The sequence below is a fragment of the Cannabis sativa genome, chromosome X (genome assembly GCF_029168945.1).
Source record: "Cannabis sativa cultivar Pink pepper isolate KNU-18-1 chromosome X, ASM2916894v1, whole genome shotgun sequence".
NCBI lineage: Eukaryota > Viridiplantae > Streptophyta > Magnoliopsida > Rosales > Cannabaceae > Cannabis > Cannabis sativa.
The window spans coordinates 957,594-974,916 of NC_083610.1; the positions used below are offsets into that span (position 1 = coordinate 957,594).

Below are 17,323 nucleotides of genomic sequence, written 5' to 3' on the forward strand. Positions count from 1 at the left end.
AAAACTGGTGTTTTGCCTCCTGATGGCGTCAAGGAAGTTGAGGCCATACTTCCAAGCCCATCCGATCAAAATTCTGACCAATCACCCGCTCCGGCAAGTCCTCCAAAAACCTGAAGCATCCGGAAGGCTCCTCAAGTGGGCAATGGAGCTAAGTCAATTCGACTTGCACTACATACCACGAATTTCTATAAAAGGCCAAGCCTTGGCAGACTTTATTACTGAATGCAACGAAGCCGAGGCAACCGCGAATATGCCGGTACCGCCAATCCCCACATGGAGGGTATTCGTGGACGGAGTTTCCAATGAGAACGGTTCTGGAGCCGGAGTGGCTATGATATCACCAACTGGACTGCGACTCCAGGCGGCCCTCCGATTTGACTTCGTAGCTTCAAACAATGAGGCCGAATATGAAGCCCTGATAGCAGGGCTGAAATTGGCAAAAGCTGTAGAAGCCAAAAGAGTGGAAGTCTACAGCGACTCCCAACTGGTCGTAAACCAGGTATCCGGAGAATACCAAACCCGCGGCGAGCGGATGGCCGCATTCGTAACAATAGTCAGAGACGTGCTCCACGAGTTCGCGGACTACAAAATAGAAAGAATCCCCCGAGAAAAGAACGCTCACGCGGACTGTCTGGCTAAGTTAGCCTCGGATAGCGAAATCGAAGAGCTGGGGGTAGTACCAGTGGAACGCTTGGCAGAGCCAAGCATCAAAATAAAAGAGACCACACTAACGGTTGGGCCAGAAACCACCTGGATGGTCCCCATCATAAAATACATAACAACAAATGAGTTGCCCCAAGAAAGGGCACTGTCTCGAAAGATTCAGTATCAGGCTCACCGTTATGTGATGATGGATCAAATTCTCTACCGAAGAGGACTCAGCATGCCTTATTTAAGGTGTGTATCAGACCCTGAAGCTAGACAAATCATGCTAGAGGTCCACGAAGGGTTCTGTGGAGATCATACGGGAGGACCTAGCCTCTCAAAGAAAATATTGAGGCAAGAATACTTCTGGCCAACAATGAAAAAAGATTGTATAGACTATGTCCAAAAGTGTGACTCGTGCCAAAGGTACGCGAACATACCGAGAGCTCCTCCAAATGAAATCACCCTGATGACTAGTCCCTGGCCCTTCGCGGTTTGGGGAATAGATCTTATTGGGTCCCTGCCAACAGGAAAAGGAGGAGTAAAGTATGCAATAGTAGCAGTAGACTACTTCACCAAATGGACAGAGGTTGAGCCTATGAAGACAATAACTGCTAAGAAAGCATTGGACTTTGTTATCAAAAACATAGTGTGTCGATATGGCTTGCCTCATAAAATAGTCTCTGACAACGGAAAGCAATTTGATTGCGAGGAATTTACTGACTTCTGCAACCAACACGGAGTAGTAAAAAGCTTCTCCACGGTAGCCAGACCTCAAACAAACGGCCAGGCGGAAGCAGTCAATAAAATCCTAAACGTCACCTTGAAGAAAAAGCTGCTGGCCTGCAAAAACAACTGGCCTGAAGAATTGCCAAGGGTGTAATGGGCCTACCGGACAACCCCCAGAACCACGACCGGTCACTCGCCTTTTTCAATGGCGTACGGTTGTGAAGCGATGGTCCCGGTAGAAATATTATTCCCATCCCACAGGAGGACGACTTACGATCCTGCCACGAATCAAGCTTTGCTTCAAGAGGCTTTGGATCAAGTCGAGGAACTCCGGGATGAGTCTCAAATACGGATGACAGCTTATCAGAAGAAGGTGACCAAGTATTTTAACTCTAAGGTTAAAAACAGAAAATTTGCTATTGGGGATATGGTCCTAAGAAGAGTCTTCCCAGCCACCCAGGAACCCGGAGTGGGGGTACTTGGGCCAAATTGGGAAGGACCATATGAAATCGATGACGAAATCGGCTCTGGCAGTTACAAACTAAAAAGAATGGATGGAACCATTGTGCCAAGATCCTGGAATGCCGATCACCTTAGAAAATATTACCAATAGCAAAAATATAACTTAGACTTTGTTCAAAGAGTTTGTACCGTCCAAATGTATACCTCCTCTACATGTTGAATAAAACTGAGTGCCTTAAAAACAAAGTTTCTATGCCACTCAGGGGGGTACTAGGGTATACCGCACGGACAGACAAAAAACAAACTAAGTAAAATATCCTGACCCAAAGGGCAGGTCAAAAAGTATGCACAAAAATAAAAAGCATAAGTATAAAAATCCTGATCCAAAGGACAGGTTAAAAGGAGAAATATGTGGCAAAAGAGATATCACATATAAATATCCTGACCCAAAGGGCAGGTCATATATATACAAACGGCCCGGGGACAGGCCTTAAAAAATTGTCTCCCCTTCAAATAAAAAACTGCTACCTAAATATATTGTCCCAAGGTAGCAGCAAATATGTACAAAAAAAAAAGAGATAATAATAATAAAAGAAGTGGGTGGAATCTTGGTTGTACTGGGTTAATCTCGAAGCAGCTTAGTCAATACGCGGAGGAAGGCGAGGTCCAATACGCGCCTCTACCATGGCATCAAGCTTCTTCTTCTTCTCCCGAAATTTGGCAATCATTTCCTCAGGTTTGGGGTAGAAAGTAAGCTTGATATTTTGGTCGTTGGTAGACCAAGCCATGAAGACTCCATCGTCGAAGCGCTTTGGGCACCGGCCGCAGGAAACAGGAGAAAGGAGCTCGGCTCTTTTTGCCTTCTTGGTAGTTTGTTCTTTGAAGTCCCTAAGCTCCTTCAGCTCCGCGGCTAGAGCGGCCCTGGACTCTAAGTTCGCCTGGTGAGTTTCCTCTAAGGATCTCACCTGGGCAACCATTTCGTCCAAGGCTTCCCTGGCCTCCCGGAGCTCCCGCTTGGCCTTGGCAGCAGCCTCACTTTCCGCCCTCAGCTCCTCCTGATGTTGGGCCTCCAGCCTGTCCCTCCGCTGGGCTTCATCCCGAATCATGGCCTCCGCTTGGGCCTCCCTCCGCTTGGCCTCCTCCTCATTGGCCTTGGCAGCCGCCTCCCGGCGCTCAGCAGCCTCCTGGTAGAGCTGCCTCTCCGCAGTGAGATCCTGAAGGACCTTCCTGACGTCGTTCATGTCCCCAAAATCAGACAGAACGAAGCCATGATTAATAATGTTCTTGGAGAGGCGGCAAGCCTCAGCAGCAAGCTGAACAACAACACAAGTGTAAGAAAGAATCCCAGAGAAGAAAAATGAAGGGAAAAGCAAAACTATAAAGCACTTACCACGGTGAGGGAGTGGCTGAGGTCCTGGACCTGGAAGATAGAGTTCAGGGAGGCGCAAGTTGCGAACCGCTTAGGTGCACACCGGGTAAGCTGAGAAGCGAACTCGCCAGTCATCTCCGCGGCGAAGGGAGCCAAGGTGGGCCCAAGGAAGCGACGAAACCAGTCCGACAGGGGGTCCAAGTTAAGGTCCCACGGATCCTGGTACTCCGGGTTGTTGATGGTTTCCTGCACCTCAACCCGGAAAACCCTCCTTAGGGCTTCCACCTCGGCATACCCCCGGGAGTATTCGTCCATGGCATAGTTATGCTTGGCTATCCGGAGCTCTTGCCTCACCTCATCTCCAGGAACTGGAGTCAGCACAATATTGGGAGGAGCGGGATGCTCTTCCATGGGGGAGACCCCACCGTCAAGACCATGGGCAGGAGTGTCAGCTCTCCGAGGCCGCTTGGGCTCGTCCTGGGCAACAATTTTGCCCTTGCGCTTGCGAATCAGAGCAATTTCAGGCTCTTCTTCACCTTTTTCAGCTTTCTCAGGAAGAGCCTGAAACTCTCCCGCACCTTCTGCAACTTCCTCAGAAAAGCCCCATTGCTTTTCTTGACCTTCTCCCGGCAGCACCTCCTCGTCATCCACTAAATCAATAGTGTCGGGGGGAGCGCTGGAAGAGATCTTTAGGGTAGGGGCTATTGGGGAAGAAGTAAAGGTCGGAGGAGCCTCGGGAGTGTGAACCCCGGCAAGCTGATCCAAGATGGCTTCCATGGAGATACCTGTTCAACAAAAATAAGCGTGTTAGAACATCCGTGAGAAACCACTTACACAAGATATGGCAAACAAGCTACTCCTACCTGGACTTCCTAATTCGGCCCTAGCAAAGTCCTGAACTTTAATGCTGGCAGCATCATCTCCGAGATAGCTGTCCGAAGGCCGGAACCAGCTGGATGTAATGTAAGCTGAAGAACCTAAGGGAACGGGTTCCGGAGGACCAGAACCCATCCGGGACCGACCTAGGAAATCTCCTAAATTTGAAAAGTAAAATTCCTTCAAACGATCCCCCCACCGGGTCGAGGGCATCCTAAACCTATATAGACGCTCGTCGAACCCTACGGGCCTACGACTGGCATATTCGCCAACGGAAGGAACATAATGAATTATCAAAGAAGACTTACCGCCGGCGCCGGAAGTGCTAGCACCAGGAGCCCTAGTGTTTGGCTCTGGAACCGAAGGCTGTGGCCTGGGAGCCCTTCTTTCCGATGAATCCTCAATGCGAAGGGGCCTCCCGGCAGGACGATCTCCAATCTCTTCTTGAAGAATCTTGTCAAAAAATTTAGCCTCGGACTTCCCGGCGATCGCCTGGCTTCTTCTTTCCACCGGGCTCCCCACACGAAGTCCCCTCCCGGAGGCCGCCTGGGCCTTAGAGTATGCCTTCTCCTGGGCCTTCCGGTAGAGATAATCCTGGTATTTCTTCTCTGCCGTGGCAATGATCTCATCCCGGAAGGTCTTCTCCGCGACTGGCGCCCTCACGTTGGGACAGATGACCCGGGAGAGGTTAGAGTCTTCCACGGATTGATGCGGAAAGATAAGTTTGGCCTTCCTGCAGTTCTCCGTAGTGACCAAACCCCCGACGTCAAGATCGGCTCGGTCATAGGAAGCAAAGGCCTGGGCCCTCCGGAGGAAGGTCTGGGTAGGGGCAGTCCGCTGGTATGGAGGGATCCTCACCCACTCAGTGAGGAGCTCCGGGTGGTCCATTGCCCTAAATCTGGAGGAAAAGAAAAAGTGATGGCGGTACTCCTTGACGTGAGTCTGCCTATTATACGGGATCACCCCTTCGTTAGCAGGGTGGATCCGGAACCCATAAAAACCGTCCTTAAGTGTGTCCCCCTTCTTGGGGACGGACACAAGTTCATAAAAGTACAAAATTTCTGCCGGGCGGGGAGATCCCCATCCTCGGGCGGCATAAAAAATAAACAAGCCTGAAAGCAGGCGGTAAGCTTGGGGAATGAGTTGATATGGCGCAAGGCCGACAAAAACAAGAAAATTAACGAAGTAGTCCTGAAGAGGAAGCATGGCACCGGCCATCAGGTGCGTTTGACTCCAGGCTCCGAAGCCGCCATAATTGTGGTTGGGCGTCTTCGCATCGCGAGGTGGCCGATGGTAGATCCCTGAGGTGGAAGGCTTGATCCCAGCCACTTCCACAATGTTCTCCAGTTGGTGGGGACAGGTCAAGGTGGAATGAAGCTCGGCCGCTTCCCATTCGGTTGCCCGGGACTTATACCCCTCCTGGGCAACGGGTCCCAAGGAGACCTCCTCTAGAGTAGCCATGCGCTTCCCGCTTTTCTTTGAGGACTTCGAGCCAGAGGCAGACATCTTTATATTCTGCGAAAAAGAAAAAAAAACAAAAAAGAAATTCCAGCAGTTAGGCCCCATACCAAACCCTAAGTCAAGAAAAAGGGAATGGGGGTCCCCTAACCGCTGGAAAGAGGCCCCCTCCGGACACGTGTCACACGGGAAACCCTAGAAAGATTCCCTGAACAAGTGTCGGGTGCAGTAAAATCGCAGAAGGTGGTTTTACACGATAAAGGAAACAGAAAGAAAAGATCCAATTCTATGCCCTAAGTAACCATTGAACGAAGAGCGTATGGTCTTCTACAATGAAAATGCACAATAACAACAGAGGCATGGTAATGGCGATCCTACAACTAAAGCAGTAAATTCAAAACAGAATACATGAAGAACTTAAACACTTGCATGCCCAGAAATCTCAAATGCAAACCCAGAAAAGAACAAACAAAACGAGTAATAGCATGTACCAAAGGATGCAAAAAACTTACAATGAAGTGTTGAACTGGGGGTCCTGATGCGAGTCGAGTGAAGACGAGAAGGACTGGTAGCAGCGAGCAAGGAAGAACTGGGAAAATCGCAAAGTGTTCAAAGGCTTCGTGCTGGGTCTGAGAATTTTCTCTCTAGGAAATTCTAGCAAAGTTGGCAAGAAATGGGAAGTAACCGAAATGAAGGAAAGATGGTGGCTTTTATAGGCAAAAATGCATGAGGAACAGGCGTCACCACCTACCAATCGAACGGTGGGGGAAACGCACGATTCAAATACCCAAAGATCAACGGGCCAGATTAATCTACAATAAAGGCGGTGGAAACGTTTGAGTATCCGTCTGACACCATTAATGCGCCGCATCAATCAATGGGCGTGAAACGAATCGACCTCTGCAAAAAGTCAATCACTGCATTAAATGTCATCATTAAATACACCCTCACGCGCTCTAAGCTCGTGCCAGGAAACCGAGGAGTCAACCGGAGACACCTCTGCAAAAAGCGAATCGCTGCATTAAATGCCATCATTAAATACACCCTCACGCGCTCTAAGCTCGTGCCAGGAAACCGAGGAGTCAGCCGGAGGCACCTGAGCAAGCCTTGTTTCATTTTTCAAATAAACAAGGCTTGGGGGGTAAATGTTGCCCCTGATTTCGCCCAATATACGTGGACCAACCGGACAGGGACACGTGGATCAAGCAATTCATAATATTTGCTAAGTCTTTCGTACTGCAAGGTGACATCCCGGACATAGGTCCCGAAGGAAGCACACGGAGTTTAAGGTGCTCCCGGAGGCTCACACAACGCTAAAGCATCTCCGCGAGGTGTCAGGCTTCTCCCGAGCAATCAAGTCGCATTAAATGTCGCGTGGGAGGAAGCGTGTTGGGACTGCAACACGCAATAAAGTCTGACGGCACAACCTCCAACCAGCAGCGCCAGAGTAATGATCATTTAAGTCTAGCGACGGCTACACTGTGAAGAGTCACGTCAATCAAAAGGCAAAAAGGACATTCCTCATAAAAACCCTACAGCACCTAGGGATTTGACCATGCATTACTCATGGTATATTCATTGGGAATACCCAACTTTATGGATACTTACAGATACACTTGTAAGAACAATTCTAGGGATTACCCCACCAAAAACACTATAAATACCCCCTCAAAGCTCATTAAATGGGATCGAGAATCTTGGGCTGCATATGAGCAAGAAGAGTAAATACTCACCAAGAACATTCTCTGTATTTATAAGGGTGACATTCTCCCAAGTATAAATTCTGTATTAAATACATCCATAAATAACAAAGACTCGTGGACTAAGGCTCATTAACGCCCCAACCACGTAAAAATCCTTCTCTCACTTTCTTACAGCTCAATAGTATTATAATATTTTATTAGTTGCCGAAAACCTCGGTCAACAAGTAATTATTATACAAAAACATAACTTCAAAAATTGTAAAAATGATATTAATATACTAAAAAAAATACAAATGCATTTATAAAATATAAAATATTAATAAAAAATAATTAACAAATTAAATGGGTCCCCGTCGGGGCGGGGAGTGTCATCCCCGTCCCCGCCCCGTTTAACATTCGGGGACAAAATTTGATCCCGTCCCCGCCATGTTCCCCGTTTAGACGGGGAATCCCCGCCCCATTAGGGGCGGGTCCCCGCGGTCACCATCCCCATGGAGAAAATGTGCATCCCTATTAAATACTCAATATCTTTATTTTTGGAGGTAAATATACTCAATGTTATAATTTTCTTACATCGTTACTACCACTTCCGTTAACTCATAACTATAGACACGTGGAGGATCCAGATGCATTACATTTATTTATTTTATTTTAAAATTTAATATTCTTAATATCAAAAACTAAATGCTACTTGTTTCAAAAAAAATAAGAGAGATGCAATACTAAATTACCATAGCTAAGTGAATTAATACAGTATATAGAACATGATTATCGAATTAAAATACCAATATCATGTAAAAATTGTTACTGAGAACTATTTTTTTTTTTGGTTAAACAAGTAGCATTTTTTTCATTAAATACGTATATAAAAAAAATAAAAACAAACCTGATCCAATGAAAATCCAAATGAAGAAAATAAGTGGCTACGATTCTCCAAACACTGGATAGCCCATTCAACTCAACTCACTCATTTCTTCTCCATTCACAATAATCTCATTTCCAAACTCAAATCCAAACACCAAACTCAAACTCAAACTCATCAATGGCGGCACTACAGCAAACCCCAATCTCATTCCGCTCAAAACTCCCTCCACCAATCACCTCCGCCGCCACAACCTTCCCCAAAACCCTCTCCCTCTCCCTCACACGCCGCTTCCCAGTCCTCCGCCGCAACATCGGAGCTAGAATGTCAGCTTCAGCAGCTTCAAGCTACGCCGTGGCTTTAGCCGACTTAGCCAAGTCGAACAACACACTCGAAGCCACCAGCGCCGACGTTGAGAAGATCGATAAGGTGTTCTCGGACCCTTCGGTGTTCAGTTTCTTCATGAATCCAACGATCGAAGAAGAAAAGAAGCGGAAAATGATCGACGAGTTAGCTGAATCGATGAATCTCCTTCCTCACATGGCGAATTTCCTCAATATCCTCATCGATTCGAGGAGAATCGATCTGATTAACGATGTGACTAAGGAGTTCGAGAGGGTTTATAATGGAATGACGGAGACTGAATTGGCGGTGGTTAGTTCGGTGGTGAAGCTTGAATCTCAACACTTGGCTCAGATCGCTAAGACGGTGCAGAAATTGACCGGAGCTAAGAATGTTCGAATCAAGACGGTGACTGATCCGAGCTTGGTGGCTGGATTCACAGTTAGGTATGGAAATTCTGGTTCGAAACTTATTGATATGAGTGTGAAGAAACAGCTTGAAGAAATTGCTGCTCAGCTTGATTTGAGTGATATTCCAGTTAATGTATGAGTTTTTTTTTTTTTAATTATTATTATTAATTTTGAAAATAATTATAAATATTAAAAAAATAATTTTTTTTAATTAATTGTATGCTATTAATAATATTTGCAATGATTATAATATTTGTATATCCATTCCTATATTGTTTTGTGTTTTAATATTGTTATTAGTTTAATTAATTATTCAGTCTCATATAGTTTAATAGTTTAATGATAATAATTTTTAGTGATAATTGTAAGATAATATGATTAGAGGTGTTAAGTACCATTTGATGCTCAATAGCAATAGCAATGCTTTTTTTGAGTGATTTTCTAATTTTTAACAATGAGTGGTGAAATACTAATAAAGGAGTTAATTAGAAAATTTTAATATTTTTTATTTATAAAAATAAGGTAAATATTATTTTCGATTTTGTATTTTGCAAAAATTATTAATTGGATCGTGTGTTTTGTTAAATGACAAAATAGATCCTGTATTTTCTAAAATGATACAAATAGGATTCTGAAATGAATTTTTATTAAAAAAATTTAATTATAATCAGATCTAAAAGTGTTATGACAAAATAATTTGTATTTTTTGTATCCCTTTTTATTAGGAATTGTCTTTAAGTTGATTATATTAAAAAAAAAAGTCGTTAAAAATTAAGCTAAATACAGTATCTATTTTTTCATTTAACAAATCAAAAAATCCAATCAGTAACTTTTACAAAACATAAGGTCCAAAATAATATTTATTCAAAAAAATACTAATTAATTAAAAAGATTAATGCAAATTGAAAATTTTATTAATGTGTTGAATTAAAGCAATAACTCAACACCAAGGACATCCATAAAATAAACCAACATTTTAAAGTAAACCAATATATTATCTGATTATTTACGTCTGGTGAACTTTTTCTAAACGAGAGGAATAATTACAATAAGTAAAATATTATTTTTATTGATATTCTTCACGTTTGGAAGCATTTCTCATATTTCTATTTTTCATTATAATCGAGCTAGTAATACTTTTATTTATTCTCCAGTTAAATTTGCTCTTTTATTAGAAACTTATTGAGTTTGGTTGCCATTTCTTCCGCCCAACTTACTTTAAATAGTTTATGCTGATATTGATATCAGGATCTCTTTAGCTTCGTACTATTTTTATTGGAATAATTCTTTTTTCTCAAAAAAAATATTTTAAAATAAGTAAATATCATTTTGAATTCTATTTTTTAACAAACTGATTGATGGACTCTTTTATTTGTTAAATGATAATTCAAATTTTGTATTTTATAAATTTGAACATAATAGACTTTATTTTGTGTTAAATTTGTTTAGGATTTAAGATTAACTAGATAAAAATCTAGTTTAGAGAATTGTTATTTAAAAAGTACATGATCAAACAAGATTGTTATTTAACAAAATTAAAAATTTGATTAGTAACTGTTGATCGAGATTTTCGGCAACCAATAAAATATTATAAGATTAGAGAGCTGTAAGAAAATTAGAGAAGGATTTTTACGTGGTTGGGGCGTTAATGAGCCTTAGTCCACGAGTCTATATTATTTATAGATGTATTTAATACAGAGAATGTATTTGGTGAGTGCTTACTCTTTTTACATACAGAGAATGTTCTTAGTGAGTATTTACTCTTCTTGCTCTTATGCAACCCAAGATTCTCGACCCCATTTAATGAGCTTTGAGGGGTATTTATAGTGTTTTTGGTGGGGTGATCCCTAGAATTATTGTACAAATGTATCTGTAAGTATCCATAAAGTTGAGCATTCCCAATGAATATACCATGAGTAATGCATGGTCAAATCCCTAAGTGCCGTAAGGCTTTTATGTGGAATGTCCTTATTGTCTTTTGACTGATGTGACTCTTCACAGTGTAGCCGTCAATAGACTTAAATGATCATTACTTTGTAGCTGCAGATTGGGGGTTGTGTCGTCAGACTTTATTGCGTGTAGCAGTCTCAACACGTTTCCTCCCATGCGGCATTAAATGCGACTTGATTGCTCAGGGGAAGCCTGACACCTCGCGGAGATGCCTTAGTATTACTTGGGCTTCCGGGAGCGTATGTGGCTCCTTATGTCTTCTCCGGGAGGTATGTCCCGGATGCTGCCTTATTTACATAAAGACTTAGCAAATAATTCAAATGTTAAGCTGTTTAATCCACGTGTCCTCGTCCGGTTGGTCCACGTATATTGGGCAAAATCAGGGGCAACAGTAACTTTTGTAAAATACAAATCCAAAATAATATTAAAAATATTTGTAGTACACCTAATAAAAAGTTATTTCATAAATTTTTTATCTGTATGGACATTTAAAAAAGTATTTGTTTAATTTTTTTTTGGTAATCGCATATGTTGGGACAATGTGAAAACATTTGTAAATTCAAACACACGTGAAATACATTGAGAACTTGGTCACGTTTTGTGTCATTTGTTTTGATGAGTTGTGCAATTGTGCCAAAGTTTGCTAATCATGCTTAACAATTTCTAAAGCAACATTATAAAAACTAATCATGTAGAATGATTTATTTTTGACTTCAAAAGGAAATAACTTAAAATTATCAATTTAGTTATCTTTTAACCTAATTCCCCTACCAATTCGGTTTCAAAAACACTAAAAAAATTGTGACACTAAAGAGTTCCAATAGGGAAGAAAACCAAACCAACTTCACTATATTTTATTACCATTGAAATTTGAAAATCCTTTTGAGTACAAAATCACTTCATACTTAAATTTTACTTTTTAAGTATATTAATAACTAAATTATATTTTTAAAATTTGAGTATGTATATTTAATGAATTTTTAAATAAAAAATTTAATAACTTAACCAATTAGAGATTGTCATGTTGGTCATTAACTTAAAACTTAAATGGTCAAGTACCTACAATTCTAAAAATATAACTTATAACTTAGTTAAACTTAAGTATTTACACCACAACTTTACCTGTTTCAAAACTGTATAACAAAATAAAATGATTGGCATGTTTGGTTGTGTGCTCACTATAGTTGCTGTATGTACAAAGTACAACTTATGTATATATATATATATAATATAATCTTATATTAGAGAAAGAAAAAGAGAAATGGACTAAGAAAATATGCAGTGCACAAAAGATAAAAACTGCCACAGCTTCATATATTATAAAAACATCTATGGCTTTTGTCACACTGCAGCAGACAATACAAATTTGCACCTTACCAATGCGACTCTCATATGCACAAATGTAACGAATACAATGCAGAATGGACTTACAAAGAGACATTAATCAGATTATGGTCATTAAGAAGAAGAAAAAAAAGCTATTATAATTAATTAAAAAAAAATTAAGTTGTAAGTAAATTCCCTTTTTCTTCCACTTTCTATTGTGCCAGGGTTACCTCGGACCAGATAACTCGACCGCATGCAAGTTTTCGGTTGAGTCTACTATCCAGTCTGAGTTTGGATGAGGGGCTAGTTCGACTTCTTGTCGTAGTACTTCCACTTTTTGCCATTCATCCCATCTCTCGGCCAAGCCATCGCCTTCGAGCATTCTCACCACCTCTGACATCTTTGGTCGGTCCATGGGAGAACCTTGTGTGCAGAGCAGTGCAACCTGAATAAGCTGCTCTACTTCGGATTCTATGTAGTTCTTTTGAAGATCGGGGTCCACCAGCATTTCCAACTTCTTCTCTTTCAGTAGTCCTTTCACCTGAAAAAAGCGCTCATTCGTGTCAACTTAAGGCAAACACGACACCCTTTAAGCTGTTCTCGCTATTGATTATTTATAAAAATGTACTCACCCAGTCGAGCAACATGACATCATCATCATTTGCAAGCCGAGCAAGATCAAAAGCTCTCTGTCCAGTAATTAATTCCAAAAGCATGATTCCATAGCCAAACACATCGGTTTTCTCAGAAGACTTCCCGGTAGAGAGGTACTCTGGAGCAATATGCCCGATTGTGCCTCGTACAGCTGTAGTAACATGAGTGTCCTTGTAGTCCATAAGTTTAGCCAAACCGAAATCTCCAACAACTGCTTCAAACTCCTCATCCAACAAAATATTAGCAGCTTTCACATCACGATGAATAATTTTTGGATCGCAATGATCATGCAAATACGAAAGACCCCTTGCAGAACCCAATGCTATTCGTTTCCTAGTAGGCCAATCAAGAGGCAGTTGGTGTGGCGGCCGTTCTGCAAGAATCAATAAATAATTTCAGTACACTGTGAAACTAATTTCATGGGGATAGTAAATAGCAAAGGCCAAAAGAAATAGCAAGCATTTCCCTATAAAATGCGAACTTCTACCTCTTAAGCATGAGGCAACACTCCCATTAGCCATATAAGGATAAACAAGTAATCGTTCAGTTGGTGTCATACAGAACCCACGTAATCGAAGAAGATTCCGATGCACAGCCATACTGATCATCTCTACTTCTGTTTGAAACTGCAACTCGCCACCAGGTGTACGCTCTTCTTTCAGTCTCTTTACAGCAACCAAAGAACCATCTGCAAGGCGACCTTTGTAGACCTTACCAAATCCACCCCGTCCCAGAATGTTTTTGTTGCTAAAACTATCAGTTGCCACTTGTAATTCTCGCAACGAAAACCTTTTAAGCTGCCCAAGATGAACTTCAGGATCCTCCTCAGCTGCAACGAAGAATAAATAAGTGAACTGAGCTAATAAACCACCAAAAGTACCAAATTTATGGCGACTTACCGGGTACATCAAAGAAAAATTCTTGTGGCTTCCTTCGACGCCACCAAGCAAATGCAATAGCAGGAGCTGCAAATAATAAAGCAGCACCAGCAGCAACTCCACCAGCAATAGCCCCAGTCGCACTATTTCCACCTAAAGTGGTATTATGAAGAGTAAACATGCTTATTAGAATTTTTTTTAGCTAATAAAAATTCCTATTACACATTTCTTTTATGGACTTCAGTGAAAGCAGCAACAAAATAATCACCTGGGACTGAAATTGGGGGTGGTGGGACAAAAGGAGGAGGAGGCGAAAATGGCGGGGATCCTGGACAGGGCCGTCCAGTAACCGGGCCACATAGATTTAAGTTATTAGCAAAACTGCAAAAAAGAAGAACACCACGTTCAGCCGAGCTCTAAACATCAAGAATAGTGTGAATGGGAGATAAATCAAACACAGATATAAACCTGATGGGAGTGAATAAAGAAAATGAGCCATTGTCTGGAACCTCTCCGGTTAATTTGTTATTTGACAGATCCCTACATTTTACATTGTAACATCAAGGTATTAATCTTGCAGTTACAAATATACAACGGTACGAAATATAAGAAGAATGCGGGGGAAGAAAGAGTATAAGTATGTATCAAGAGAAACTAGTCACTTACAGCACTTGCAGTGAGGTGATGTTGGTCAAGGACATAGGAATTGGACCCGTCAGACTATTGTTGTTAAGCCGACTATCCTTACACGAATATTACAAAAGAAATCACTTTAAGGCCTAATCTCAATAAAGCAGAAAATTAACATAAAACTAATAAAGGGAATGAACTTATTTGATGATGGAATATGGTTTCCAGTTCCACAATATAAGATTCTTATGACATGAACTTCCAATTATAAACTCTTATCATATTTACCATTCCTTCTTTTCTATCTCTCTTTAATGAAAAGTTTTCCCTTTCGCATAAAAACGCACAACATAAATTAAAAAACATTTGTTAAATCCTCATATGTTCAACCCTTGAAACCCACTTTCATACATTATTCTTCGAATTTGGTATTTTGTAGAAAGTTAATGGTTCAAAAAACCTGCAAAGTGAAAGGTATATACACGAAATTCTCAAAAGAAAAAGCCTACGATGACATAATAGAACACCTCATAAATAAATATTAAGGTAAGGAATAAGAAGTACTCACAGAAATCTTAATTTTGACAACTTGCCCAAGGTGTCCGGGATAGGACCAGTAAAACTATTCAAATACAGATCCAAGCTAACCAAGCTGGTCAAATTCCCCAAATCACTAGGAATTGTTCCACTAATGTTATTACTGTAAAGTTCCCTGTTACAAATTGAAAAACAAAAATGCAAAAATAGCATGTTATTCTACATGTCAAGACATTAAAGACGATATTGCATCAAGCTAAATAAAAACTACAAGATTGCTTGATGGGGCAGGAGGGATTCTGAAGAAAAGCAGGAGAGAGAGAGATACAAGCATAATTGTATACTTGTACTGATCAAATACAGCTAATAGGATAATCAATAATATAACACATAGAATGATTTCTTTGCTAAAGTTATCATCATCATATAATACCAGCTTCATCTAGTACTTGGAAAAATGTAAAAGGATCTAGTTTAGCTGTGCAAGATGTAAACAGTTGTTTTATTGCCCAAAGTGCAACCAATGATTCACCGAACAAAGGGTAAAAGCCAAAATAATTAACAAAAACAAAGAGCGAAAAGAGCTTCGCATAAAAACTATTACTTACAAATATTGTAAATTCTTGAGAAGGCCAAGCTGTGGAACAAGTTGACCAGACAAAGCTGCATTTCCAAGATCACTGCATAGACCGTACTTTAGTAAAAGGTACACGATATTTTCTTAAACAAATTCACTAATTTAGCAGCTATTGTGAGATTATCTATGGCAGAAACTTACACCCTTATCACACTATTATCATTGTTGCAAGTGACATGAAACCATGTACACGGGTTTACAAGGGTGGGATCCCAACTCTGCAGAACATTGTTGGGATCCTGTAAATTGGACCTCAGACTATGCAAGGCATCACCTGTTTCAAAATGAATACATATATAACAATTAAGTTCTTGCTGCAAAGAATGTACATATGAAAATACCATATCATAGTCTGAAAACCGCAAAGCTAAAAGGAAAATTTCACGAACATGACACTAAAAGACAGAAACTAGAAGAAGAATATGAAAAAATGGGAACCTTTTAAAAATATTGACATTCTAAACAAAAGGGTGATCACACAAATAAAGTCAACATGTGGAAGAACAAATTTGAGTCATCAACCAAGTCAAGGTCTTTTCAAAGCATACAAAAAAAGGATCTTAAACTACTATATTAACTCAAAGTCTAATAGAATCCTTATTACTGTATACTGAAGTAGGACCAAATCAAAAGGTTACATTAGGAGAATCAAACATCGACATTTAAGAGAAATCAAAGTGCCCACTAACTTCATGAAAAAAAAAAAAAAAAAAAAAAACTCAGCTCCAAGCCATAAATGTGAAACAACAAGGTGATCACCATAGGTACCCCCCAAATTTATCAACATTTCACCAACCTCATTTACACACAAAACAACTAACATTTCCAAAATATTCAAAAATGAGAAAAGTATTTCAATACCCATTATCAAATAAGTAAAGAATAATGCTGCAAAGAATTGACAAGAAACAAAACCCTCCAAAACCCATTATAAAAAAAGATCAAAGCTATGAAAAAAAAACCCAAAAAAATTGAAAAAAAACATGCATACAAACCTTCCATATTAGCAGATACCATAATCACCCATAAAGGATGAACTACCAAAATCAACCAAAGGCAAAATGAAGACCACCAAAGCTTCTTCCTTTCCATATTTCCTCCCTTGCTATTTTAGTCTAAGTAACCAAAAACCTTAGATCCAAATGGTATGCCACACCCAAACACAACATCACAAAAAATTCCTACCCCAACCCCAAACCCAAACCAACTCCCCCTACTAACCAATCCAAATCACCAAAAACCCTACTTTCCAAATCTCAACTCAAAAAAAAAAAATCCAAACTTTCACCAAACCAACACAACAATTAAACACCCATTTTATATTATTTCAAAAAAAGAAAGAAAAAAACAAATTTACATGTACTAAATCAGAATAAAAAGTTCGATCTCATCGCACCCAAAAGAAACCCCATGAAAACGAAACCATTTTCAAACATTTCCCCATTATTCCTTCTCTGCTACCCACTTTTTAGCCAAACTTTCCCTTTTCCCAAACTCTCTCTCTCTCTCTCTCTTCCTCCTGAGACTGAGTGTGTTTGTGTGAGATTGTAATCTCTCTCTTTCTTCTTCTTTTTTTTTATTAAATATTATTTATTTATTTAATTAATAATTATTTATTATTATTATTAGTATCTCTTTTTCGAGTGAGGCGTGCACAGAGAGAAAGAGAAAGGGAGCTGCCCGAACGGTGCTGCCCGCTGCCCGAACGCAGTCAAAACGCCTTGGCGCTCTATCGTGGAAAGTGACGTGACCGTAGGCGAACCCCGTTTTGGGTCAAATCCTGGGCTTTGAGTACGTGGGGGCCCACTTTAGCCACCTCAGATTCGGTCCAAATTCTTTATTTTTTTTTAATTTT

The 17,323-nt window shown here is 40.5% G+C and overlaps 3 protein-coding genes across 3 annotated transcripts; 1 reads left to right on the forward strand and 2 right to left on the reverse strand.

The window, feature by feature from the left end:
* Window positions 1-2,248: 2,248 nt before the first annotated feature.
* LOC133032533 (uncharacterized) lies at window positions 2,249-8,264 on the reverse strand. The gene is made up of 3 exons (XM_061106503.1): window positions 8,129-8,264; window positions 3,227-3,990; window positions 2,249-3,149 (listed from the first exon to the last, which is right to left on the reverse strand). Exons 2-3 carry the CDS (start codon window positions 3,980-3,982, stop codon window positions 2,475-2,477), a joined length of 1,431 nt encoding a protein of 476 aa, XP_060962486.1. The 5' UTR covers window positions 3,983-3,990; window positions 8,129-8,264; the 3' UTR covers window positions 2,249-2,474.
* Window positions 7,961-9,126, forward strand: LOC115709698 (ATP synthase delta chain, chloroplastic). Its single transcript, XM_030637869.2, has one exon. It carries the CDS (start codon window positions 8,285-8,287, stop codon window positions 8,993-8,995), a length of 711 nt encoding a protein of 236 aa, XP_030493729.2. The 5' UTR covers window positions 7,961-8,284; the 3' UTR covers window positions 8,996-9,126.
* A 2,957-nt stretch (window positions 9,127-12,083) lies between these two features.
* On the reverse strand, window positions 12,084-17,093 carry LOC115704984 (somatic embryogenesis receptor kinase 2). Its single transcript, XM_030632214.2, has 11 exons — window positions 16,464-17,093; window positions 15,610-15,742; window positions 15,440-15,511; window positions 14,863-15,006; window positions 14,331-14,402; window positions 14,133-14,204; window positions 13,933-14,045; window positions 13,686-13,817; window positions 13,274-13,615; window positions 12,765-13,159; window positions 12,084-12,673 (listed from the first exon to the last, which is right to left on the reverse strand). The coding sequence occupies exons 1-11, from the start codon at window positions 16,558-16,560 to the stop codon at window positions 12,359-12,361; spliced, it is 1,887 nt and encodes a 628-aa protein (XP_030488074.1). The 5' UTR covers window positions 16,561-17,093; the 3' UTR covers window positions 12,084-12,358.
* Between the last annotated feature and the right edge of the window lie 230 nt (window positions 17,094-17,323).